The sequence below is a fragment of the Mizuhopecten yessoensis genome, unplaced genomic scaffold (genome assembly GCF_002113885.1).
Source record: "Mizuhopecten yessoensis strain PY_sf001 unplaced genomic scaffold, ASM211388v2 scaffold6439, whole genome shotgun sequence".
Classification (NCBI taxonomy): Eukaryota; Metazoa; Mollusca; class Bivalvia; order Pectinida; family Pectinidae; genus Mizuhopecten; species Mizuhopecten yessoensis.
In genome coordinates, this window is record NW_018406550.1 from 257,079 (window position 1) to 269,403 (window position 12,325).

A 12,325-nucleotide genomic window follows, 5' to 3' on the forward strand; every position below is an offset into this window, starting at 1 on the left:
GCCTTGAATATGTTTTTGCGAGTTTATTTATTTTCATAATTTAAACCAGTATACATATTCAAATGACGAAAAAGAAGAAACATGGAATCTTATACTAGCATCATCTACAGAGGTAATGCCAGAGTCCATTCAGCTGTGTTTCTGGCAAATTAAATTTTTGTAATAAACAGTATTTATAGCATATGGAATTGCTATTTCCATATCTATGTTTTAATATTTTTTTCATATAAACTTTATCATATGAGGAAAACGGGGATAATGGTTTTAGTGTATTCAGCAAATACGTATCCTCTTACTGCGCATGTTGTAAACAAGCGACCGTAACACACTATTTACAAAGATGTATTCACCCGCACCCTGGAATGAAGATAAAACTGGAATGGAGATTAACCACGTAGCTGAAGATTACACTGTAGTTCTATGTCAACTCATCAATGTTAGGTATGTTAATGAAGTGGATTAATTTATCGTCCGGGCAGAGAAAAATAAAAATAACGAAGGCCAGTGTTTCTTAACTCAACATCGCAATAGCGGAAAAATATCCACTGCGCACAATTTTGTCAGAACGTTTCATATCTGTACCATGAACCTTAAAACAAGACGTAGTAAACAAGTATCTACTAATGGTACGTAGTAAACAGGTATCTACTAATGGTACGTAGTAAACAGGTATCTACTAATGGTAAACCCTGTATTTTCAGATATAGGTACAAACATAGACAGCCAACGTCAAATACACAAGTGTAGGCAGGCTATTTTCAAACGAGGGTTAACACGTATGAAACCATCGTCATATAAACAATGCAATACTTGTTATGATTCCATTGTTTGTTTTGAAGTGAATAACTTTCAACACTTTCAACTGGTCACAGTCATAATAAATATAGCTAAATATGTGGTACCATGAGCTAAAGCTCGCTCAATCATAGACTTTTTTGGGAATGATAGACATTTTACATCGATATCGTAGTAAAGTTCGTGACTATATAAATCCGGTAAGTGTGATGACAACATCCTGGTACTAAGGAAAGTAAAAACGACATCATCAATACACTGTAAGTCTACAGAAAAAGGCACCAAGAACTGTCGAAACACGAAAACAGGGAAATACTAGAAATAATCAGGAACTCTAACAATATCTGGAGGCGAACTCTTTGTTTAAATTGAAACAAACTACAAGATTGTAACAGGTTCAAATCAAAGTCAACTTTAAATTGATTACCGAACTAGAAGAACAGATTGAAACAGGAAGACAAAACCAAAAAACCAAAATAGCAACCAAACGCGAACCTCTAGATAACCCACAATACCACGTCAAGACATAGATAAAAGTGATTATATGACCCCTATAACACCAAGTATTAATCGGATCATTATGCAGGCGGAATTTTATCTCGGGGTAAAATGTTTGGGTGATTTAAGGTACGTATCAAATGTTGTTTTCATTGTTTCTTATAAGAATAGAGTTTCCTGTTGCATTATCAATATAGACGTTTGAGCCCTTCGAGCTTCAGCTAGCCTTGGCAAGATTGAAAGCTTATGGCGGGAAGCAGAGCGTAACTGTCAAGTGAGTGAATAACGAAATGCGTTGCTGAAGCACGGGACAATTTCCCCTTTATGTTTTTACTTTGGACACTTAGTAATTGTACAGCGATCCAGAAAGAAATAGGACCATGCTTTCTTTCGTTCCGATAACATATTGATAAAGTGTATATAACGCATTTTTTCTACCCGCTATGTCAAGTTTTCACTAACCGCATTCCATTTTTTTTGAATAAGTAAACTATTTCAGCATTAATATCTCTTATCTACCGAAAACTGGCGACCAGTAAGAGAGTATTCTTTCTCTGTCTATCTCTATTTGTTTTCTCTCTATAATGGAATGATATACGATTTTTGTACTTATACAGGTCGTTTACTTAACTCTGTAATTTTCATAGGTTCATTGTATGAGACTAGGTGATAGTATGTCACTTTATCAGAGTATGTCATAAGATCATAGTGTGTCACTAGATCACAGTATGTCACTAGATCACAGTATGTCACTAGATCACAGTATGTCACTAGATCATAGTGTGCCACTAGGTCATAGTGTTTCACCAGGTCATAGTGTGTCACTAGATCATAGTGTGTCACTAGATCACAGTATGTCACTAGATCACAGTATGTTACTAGATCAGTGTGTGGTGTGTCACTAGATCACAGTATGTCACTAGATCACAGTATGTTACTAGATCACGGTATGTCACTAGATCATAGTATGTCACTTGATCACAGTATGTCACTAGATCACGGTATGTCACTAAATCACAGTATGTCACTAGATCAGTGTGCTGTGTGTCACTAGATCACAGTATGTCACTAGATCAGTGTGTCGTGTGTCACTAGATCACAGTATGTCACTAGATCACGGGATGTCCCTAGATAATAGTGTTTCACTAGATCACAGTATGTCACTAGATCACAGTATGTCCCTAATTAATAGTGTTTCACTAGATCACAGTATGTCACTAGCTCACGGTATGTCACTAAATCACAGTATGTCACTTGATCACAATATGTCACTAGATCAAAACGTGTGCCTAATTAATAGTGTGTCACTAGATCATAGTATGTCACTTGATCACAGTATGTCACGAGATCACAGTGTTTCACTAGATCATATTGTTTGACTAGATCATAGTATGTTACTAGATCACGGTATGTCCCTAGATAAGAGTGTTTCACTAGATCCCAGTGTGTCACTAGATCATAGTATGTTACTAGATCATGGTGAATGACTAAACATTATTTAAGTTTTTTGTTTACTTCGAAAAGCATTAGATCACCATCAGGCTTGGTTAATTTAGAATATTTTTCTGTATTATTTCGCCAAGGAGACAGACACTTTCCATTTATATGAAACAGAGTTTTTTTTACGTGTGTGGTGTGTCACTAGATCACCGTATGTCACTATATCACAGTATGTCCCTTTATCACGGTGTGTCCCTAGATCACAGTATGTCCCAAGATAAGAGTGTTTCACTAGATCACACTAGATCACAGTATGCCACTAGATCACAGTACGTCACTAGATCACAGAATGTCACTAGATCACACTAGATCACAGTAGGTTCCTAATTAATAGTGTGTCACTAGATCACCGTATGTCACTATATCACGGTATGTCCCTAGATAATAGTGGTTCACTAGTGACATACTGTGATTTAGTGACATACCGTGAGCTAGTGACATACTGTGACCTAGTGTAACACTATTATCTAGGGACATATTGTGATCTAGTGACATCCTGTGATCTAGTGACTCACGACGCACTGATCTAGTGACATATTGTGATCTAGTGACAAACTGTGATCTAGTGAACCACTATTATCTAGGGACGTACTGTGATCTAGTGACGTACTGTGATCTAGTGCCACACCACACACTGATCTAGTGACATACTCTGATCTAGTGATACACTGTGATCTAGTGAAACACTCTTATCTTGGGACATACTGTGATCTCGTGACATACTGTGATTTAGTGACATACCGTGATCTAGTAACATACTATGATCTAGTGACATACCGTGAGCTAGTGACATACTGTGAGCTAGTGAAACAATATGATCTAGAGAAACAATATGATCTAGAGAAACAATATGATCTAGTGATACAATATGATCTAGTGACACTCCACACACTGATCTAGTGACATTCTGTGATCTAGTGACTCACGACGCACTGATCTAGTGACATTCTGTGATCTAGTGAACCACTATTATCTAGGGACAAACAGCGATCTAGTGACATACCGTGAGCTAGTGACATACTGTGAGCTAGTGAAACAATATGATCATAGTGTGTCACTAGATCATATTGTTTCACTAGATCATAGTATGTCACTAGATCATGGTGAATCACTAAACATTATTTAAGTTTTTTGTTTACTTCGAAAAGCATTAGATCACCATCAGGCTTGGTAAATTTAGCATATTTTTCTGTATTATTTCGCCAATGAGACAGACACTTTCCATTTATATGAAACAGAGTTTTTTTTACATATGATATCAAAATATTAAATAGTATGAAGCATGTGGAGCGATTTTTATCTACCTACCTCTTGTATCTCGCTCTATTGTTCCAACTGGACAAAGGTAAATTCCAATAAGCGCGCTATATCTTTATCGCTGTTGTCATCGATATCAGCTAGTAAGCTCACTTGCGAGCTATCCGTCGATGTCATCCACTTTGTTAGCGAGATGTATATGGAAAGGTGGCATTTATTTTTTCTGATCAATGTACAGTAACATTTATTTTCGCATTTTGTCATTTATAACTTCATTTTTTCATTTTTAAATTATGTCTCGTTTGATAATCATTTAACTAATTTCCGTTTGTCAACAAACGCTACAAAATTGTCGATCAAAGGGAGGTGTAACGTGCACCGTGGTCGGTACCTATTTGGTCCGTCCCAAGTGTCTCTCGGGAAATGCTGTGCAGGTTCGGTAACTTCGCCTTAGCGCACTTGCGTAGTAGCGCAGATACTTCCTATATGAATTGGACCCAAGCAAACCTAATCAGACTATAATTAGTATTATTTACAAAGAATTTTAATGCGTCAAACCTATGAGACAGTTGAATACAATAAACAGATAAACAGGGTCGTGCTACTTGCCACGGGACTCACAACTACAATACACATATAATTTTAACAGGGGACTAGACAAGACCTACAGCGCACCGGCTTATCCAGCGCGGCGCACGGCACTAACAACTAGCACACGACTATTACAAGTGCTCCCGGCACTAGTACAGCGCAGTGACAACCTTGCGCACCGGCTTATCCAGCGCAGCGCACCGGCTCACACGGCGTAATAGCCGCATCGTGCACAGGCCTTACAACCGCTAATCATCCTAACCTACTGCCTCACGACCACTGGTCACTTATTCAGCGACCAACAACTACTACACTATGAAAAACTTATCCAGTCCTTCCACAAAGACTTATCCAGCCTTTGTATATACCTTATCGTTGTTGTATCTTCGCCGTGTTCTTCAGTCAGCATCATAATTCTTACCAAGAATGAGATGAAACCTCGCTTACATACTGCTAGCTCAAACTATTCTGGGGTGAGTCAGGTTATCCCATTTTTCGCGACGTCACTAACTTTCTTGTTTTACGAGCGCTTACAACCTATGCCAAAAACTATGTGAAAACCACAAACGCAACCTAACACTGATTACACATGGTTTATTTACACGATCACGTTAAGCTGACAATACTCCACACATACACACGTAACTCTCGACAGGACACCGGAAATAAACGCCACTGGTACGTGCACAAAAACTGTCCATTACAGAGGAAACCTTAGCTTGTTTATATTACTTTGAATTCCAACGCTGTTGGCAGTTCATGAGCTGTATAACTCGCAACTTTCGATGGTAAAGCGTTATAGCGGTAATGCCATGAAATGGTTAATATTTAAAAGATGGATCTACAATGAACTGTTTTCTTTTTTTATTGGTGACTAAATAAAACATTGGTGACAAAATAAAACACATAACTGGCAGATCGACGGAAGCTGTAGAATGTCTTAATTTCGACATTTTATTTTACAGTGTTGAGCATATTTCATAAAAAGCGATGAATGAAAACTTTAATTTATGTCTTCACAAATAATTACAAAAATACGTGTTTGACAAATTGAAGGTATGCGAAGTAGTTATGTCTGAAGTTGTAAATTAGTTCAAGGGTTAATCTAGCTGAGGTAATATTAACATCATTTAACCGCCTTATGAGTTAAAAATCAAGTAATTAAATTTCGATATCTCTACAAGAACACAAGGTGATCAAAAAGATGATGTTTCGTGAAAAAATTCTGTAGAGGATAAGTGTGTACTCCGATCAAATGTTCCTTTTTCTAATATCTGTCTGGTCGACATTAAATTCAATACCATGGACAATAAACATTTTAAAAGCAAAACACTCTTCGCAATTACAACAACTTTTATGTGTAATATATGTACCTTTTGCTAAGCTTTCGATCAATATTGTCCTCAATATTCCACGTTTGAATAATCAACCTCGGTTTTGAAGAAAGGATCGCTAAACAACTTGTGGCGTATGACAAAGGTACCAACATACAGAGGCGAAGGAGAAAGGGTTGGATGTCCCAACATACAGAGGCAAAGGAGAAAGGGTATTATGTCCCAATATACAGAGGCAAAGGAGAAAGGGTTGATTGTCCCAACATACAGAGGCAAAGGAGAAAGGGTTGTATGTCCCAACATACAGAGGCAAAGGAAAAAGGGTTGTATGTCCGAACATACCGAGGCAAAGGAAAAAGGGTTATATGTCCCAACATACAGAGGCAAAGGAGAAAGGGTTGTATGTCCCACCTCAAACGGAATACATTGCTGCAAACATGGGGAAACGTTTATTTTCTAGGTATAAGGATAAAATACATATTTGTATACATATATGCATAAGTGATGTTATGTTTCAAACACAGCAGTAAACAGTATTCGAAATCACTGTAGACGGTACTTCTAGAAATATACTTCATTCACTAGGTTTTACGTATGTGCCTTTCCTTACCACACAATCATCTTTTGAAGTCAATGTTAATTTTCTGGGTTTGTTCCCGTACACTATATATTATTTAAAATAGTTCAGTTTTTGAGATGAAAAAAAGATTATATACGGAACCACCATATCACGATGGAAACCAAGACAGAAATATTGGAGAGGATCCGGATGTTTGCTGCGTTGGTTACAGTATTTGCCAGTTTGGTTTGGACGTAGCATGACTCTGGGGTAGAAGAATCCGAGGTGTCTCGAATAAATGCCGACTTCAATGTCGTCCAAAAAGTTATTTTCCTCCTGACAATTGTCCCCCTGTATCGAAAATATAGAACATATTATGATGAAGGTATTTGCCATTCTGCTAGGTTATTAGGACTTGTACCTATATAAGGCTCTCGGCCAATGATTTCTTCCTCATATCTTACCGAGATTGAAAGGTTTATACACAACGAATACGACTTTCTATGTGACGTTTCGATGTCTAGTACGGTATGTATACTATCACCTTCAACGGGCAAATGATCAGTGATGTGTACGAGTTGTCCGCAAAATCATGTCGATTCGGCTACGCTGTAAGCGTATGTACAATAGTTGTTATATATGTACCGAAATGACTCGATTCAGCTACGCTTTGTTTAATACTTATTTTCTGAGTTGGTCTATGTGACGCCTCAAGCAATAAACTTACAATTTATGTCATTATTTACTCTGATTCTTGTGTAATGTCAGCGGCTATTTTGACAATGACATTATCTTTAAAGCCAGATATTGTGAACCTTAAAACGGAAGTAACAATTTAAAAAATAGAGTTTATATGAGAAGAATTCATAGTAAGTTAAGTGAGTCAAAACCATTTTTAACATTGTAAAACATTCGGATTTCGTGGATGAAGACGTAACACACACAGAGGTAATCTCACCTTTAGTATTTCCTATCAGATACAGTATGTCCTATCAGATACAGTATGTCCTATCAGATACAGTATGTCCTATTATATACAGTATGTCCTATTATATACAGTATGTCAAAAATGTATAACACTGTATCACACAACTATTTTTCTCCTTCTGGACTCATCGGTGATGCTAGGGTCAAAACAGTTGGAAATCCTCATTGCTTTAAACTACTGTTGAAACAGATGAGGTGCGTAAATCCCTTGAGTATACGAATTTCAAACATCAGAAGAGTACTGGTAAATTAAGTTTCAAATTAATAAAGAGAAAGATGTGTCTATTAAGAGTCGTGCACACTACTCAATAACTGTCCAACTTTACCTTGCTCTCGTATGAGATAAATGAGGCCATCGAGGTTACAGCATACCTGTATACTACTTTGTATCTTAAAAGACGAACCTAAATCAATTCTTCGACCTGCACCTTAATCTGGTAATCGAGACAACATGTCAGGAGAATATTTAATTGATTTTGTGATATGAATATGCAGTAAAAGAAAGAAAATTGAATATAACAATTAAGAACAGAAAACATTTATCCTTTTGAAAACTCCTATTAACATTTATAAATGGATGAAGTACAGAGTTGCTTGGTTTTAAATTCAATTTCATCCACTTATAACAGCTGTTCTCAGGAAAAATTAGAAACAGAAGTGTGGGACAACATTAAATGTATGTATAAGTGGTACTGACCTGAAGTAAACATGTCCCACGCTTGTTGACGGAGCTATCCACGTGAATGTTCTATTGTAGATGTGGTCATGGGCCCTGTGAGCGACAGTACTCTAAAATAACCAAAAGAAAACAGTACAAGTATTGGATAAAAAGACAAAGAAGATAATTCAAATCCGTTCTCCTTCATTCCATCATCTGTTAATATGACTTGCGACCTTGATACTAACATGTATTACAATTTGAAATATTTGTAGTCTTAATACACTTTATGATACGAAATGCTGTGATAAAAAATCCTCATCGGACTCTATTTGCATTTTAGAAGCAAATTATACATATATAACCTATATGTTATATATAAATGATATAACTGATAATCTTTCGGCTTATTGTTCCTGCGTGCATTTTTTGCTATTTAATTTGTTCTTTTGTAGAAGATCACAATTTCCAAAAATCAAAATGATAGAAATATTTAAAAGCTGTGCTTTATGGTGATAAAATAATAGATTTTATCAATCAGATCGTTATCTAAGCCCGATAACGGCAAAAGGTTTTAGCGTAATTATACCAGTCGTGGTATACATCTTAGATTTCTTTCATTAATTTTAAACAGACGATTCCATGGGAAATTATAATAATTTAAATGAAATTCTGCTCTTTTGTGTTAGCTTTTAAGCGAAGTATTTGATAGGTACTGAATGTAGTCTTGCAAGTACTCTCTCCAAGGCTTTATTTGAAGGACATGTCATTTGCACAATATCAAAACTGCAAAAATAATATATTAAACTTGTTCAACACTGCGTCTTTGTAATATCAACAAGATAAAGTTATCAAATGGTTCCCGAAAAGTTTAAGTATTCGAAATCGTCCTATAAGATTCTGTCTCTATGTTTGTACACTGATAACAATGCATACGTTGACTCCACCCTGACAGTTCAGCAGGCCGAGGAAATCCTCGCCACCCTCCAATGTAAACGAGCCGACAGCGTCTTGATAGTGTACATGGTCACACTTGGCACGTCTAGCTTGGATCATCAGACCTTCGAAGAATTGTATCTCCGGATACATGTCAGTGGTGTTGACGAAAACTAAAATATAATAGAAAATTCCACTCGGTTATAGTAAAATGACAATGGTTTATCCCAAACACCTAAGAGGACACCACGAGAAGAAGGAAAATCCTTACTTCTAGCGGGATTTAGCGGTATCTTGGATTGACGAACGATGAAAACTATTAACGAAATAACCCCTGTTTCGAAAATATGTCAAATAAAGGTTTAAAATGACAGTTGTCGAGATTTTTGTCGGCGAGAAAATTAACCTTTCCATCTGTGTACGGAAATCACGTGCAATTGATCTGGTATACCGGAAAACATTAATTTGAGTGTGCACTAAAACAAGTGCGCATTTGTCCAATGGAGGACATTCTGATTATTTCCAGTCCATCAGTTTTGTCAAAATAAGGTAGTCAGTTACTAACGAATCGTCTAACTGGAAATCGTCCTGTGCGCATTAAGCTGCCGGTACCAGAAGAATAAGAGTTTCCCACGCCCTTTTATGTAACGTTCTGTAATTTCTTGTAACTAAAAATATATTTATTAGGGGTATTGGTTGAAGTTGATATTTGCATTATAAATCTCCAGGACATTCAGACGGAGACTGTTGTTAGGGCCTTGTCATTTTCTATTATTAACCGGACATTCAGACGGAGAATGTTGTTAGGGCCTTGTCATTTTCTATTGTTAACCGGACATTCAGACGGAGACTGTTGTTAGGGCCTTTCTATTGTTAATCGGACATTCAGACGGAGACTATTGTTAGGGCCTTGTCATTTTCTATTGTTAACCGGACATTCAGACGGAGACTGTTGTTAGGGCCTTGTCATTTTCTATTGTTAACCTGTTTCATCTAGCCGTGTTTGAAATATGATACATTAGTATGTTAAAATTGCTTGGAAAAACAACTTATATAACTTTAGTTTATATGAAGACATAACAACCCAACCGAATTGCCTGTTGTAGAGGTTTCAAATGTTATATTAGCCACTAGCTATACTCCTCATAGGTCAAATGACCTATCTGTACGTACACCTATCAATTATGGACTTTTGCTTAGGTTAATATATGGTTATATGAATCTGAGAAAACGATACTGACCAAGATGAATTACAGTTAGATAAGACAAAAACACTGTATATGCATTGATAACATTACTTTCGACGTTAGATGAAGATTTACCCGTTAGTTGTTCCCCAGCGGTATACGTATCCTTGCTGACAGTGATTGTGTAGGGTGGGTCCGTGGACTGGGCGTCAATCCCATGGCTTGGCCACATATTCACACATGCACCTAGGGGTGGCCCCAGGCCATACCCAAAGCACGGTACTGTAAGGGCACTCCCCAGGAACATCACTGTACAGACAGACAGCATCTATAATAAAATACAGCTAATATATATCACAGTCAATACAAAGGGTAACCTAGGGGGTCTAATCTGAGGCAACTTAAGGTAAGAGAGGTCAATCTGAAACACGCAAATAAACCTTAGCCGCAGCCAAATGCTCCAAAGTTTTCACGGGATCCACTGCAATGCTATAGGAACATGAATATTACAAAGATTTAGTCAGTATTTTATCTTATCTACGGGGCCATTTAAAATGAGGTTCCACAACATATGATAGCTGGATATCACACATATGACAGTCAATTTAATTTTCCAAAGTTAAAAAACACACGATTTTAAGTTTGGTAATTTACTAACGATGATAAGATTAACATGCTAACCTTACGTAACGAGTTGAAGAATATATTTATCTTATTTTTTCAAATGATCTATTTGTTTAAGATCGTTTTCTGTAGACCATTATTCATGACATTTTAACTTTTTAACACGTGCTGTTACAATTCAATATGTATGATTGTTTTCGTGCAGTAATTTCGTTTTTTAATATTGCTGAAGAGTTTTGCTAGTGTTGAATGATAAGAATGTCATATATATATTTTACAATTTGTATAAGATAAATGTGTTTTGTTTTAACATGACAGTGATCGTTAATAGGCTAAGCTCATTTTACACCGACCAGTTTAACGATAGAGAGTTAAGTCTACAAGAGTAAACAAAAGATATTTTTAGTGTTTCTTTTTCAATATTAATCCCTTCACACAGTTTGGAAACTCAGCACAGACATATTCGCTGAATTACAATTAATAAATTTCAAAAATATAACACAAATATGAACATTGCTATAAAATATTCTGATAATTTGTAGAAGAAGAGGCATTTGTTGACCATGAAGCATACGATCTTAAGCTGGTCGTCTAAAGCGAATAAATGAACAAATATTAAGGTGATGGAATCAAACAAACAGTCACTAAACTGCTGGAATTAACGCATACTATCAAACCCATATAAACAAATATGTAATGTTCGAACAAAACAGTAAAAGTTATCGTGTGATCAAATACTTACCATTTTGTCTATATGTCCAGTCTGTTTAAGTGAAATAGAACACTCTGGTCAAATATGCAAATGACTTGTTTATAGAGTTCATACATAGATGCACATGCGCAGACGTTCAATCCACAGACTCGTGTATGTTGTAAAATTCCTTTTAAATATTTAACAGGTGCGTTTAGATTGGACCATACCACTTTGTGTCTAATGCAATACTATATGAGCTTTTGTCTTTCTTGAATATCCAATCAACTGTGAAAAATGTAAATAACTAGAAGAAGCAATTATGTGCGTTGCATCCACATTTAGGGTCTACATGTTAACAGTCCAGTACATAGCCACCCCAGCTTTCACATGCTACACATACCCATTGTATAAAGGAAACACTGGTATCGTCCGAAGCCGTCATTAATATTGTTTTACATTTTAATTTATAATAAGGTTGGAAGATGTTTGACTGCTTAAAATAGTTAAGGATTTGTGTTTGTATGAGGTTTGGGGTTAAACGGAACATATAAAGCTGATAGTTTGGTGAAATTTGACAACGACTTGTCTCCGGGCTCTCCACGGGATAACATCCGGGCCAACAAGAGTTATAAACATTAGCTGTAACACTTACTTTTATGGGGATAAAGTGTGAATAATAGAATGTAGCTCCCGTTATTAATGTGG

The 12,325-nt window shown here is 36.4% G+C and overlaps 1 protein-coding gene across 4 annotated transcripts in view; it reads right to left on the bottom strand.

Moving 5' to 3' along the window:
• Positions 1 to 5,492: 5,492 nt before the first annotated feature.
• LOC110452128 (putative defense protein) overlaps positions 5,493 to 12,325 on the bottom strand; it is a 23,047-nt gene continuing 16,214 nt past the window's right edge. For 2 of the 4 annotated variants that reach the window (XM_021500466.1, XM_021500465.1), the window contains exons 2-5: positions 10,438 to 10,630; positions 9,116 to 9,288; positions 8,219 to 8,310; positions 5,493 to 6,885 (exon numbers count right to left, since the gene is read on the bottom strand). In XM_021500466.1, the coding sequence (XP_021356141.1) occupies positions 6,684 to 6,885; positions 8,219 to 8,310; positions 9,116 to 9,288; positions 10,438 to 10,630 (660 nt within the window). In that variant the 3' untranslated portion in view covers positions 5,493 to 6,683. Of the gene's footprint in view, positions 6,886 to 8,218; positions 8,311 to 9,115; positions 9,289 to 10,437; positions 10,631 to 11,668; positions 11,690 to 12,325 lie in introns of all 4 variants that reach the window. The other 2 variants (XM_021500464.1, XM_021500468.1) reach the window with 2 other exon arrangements.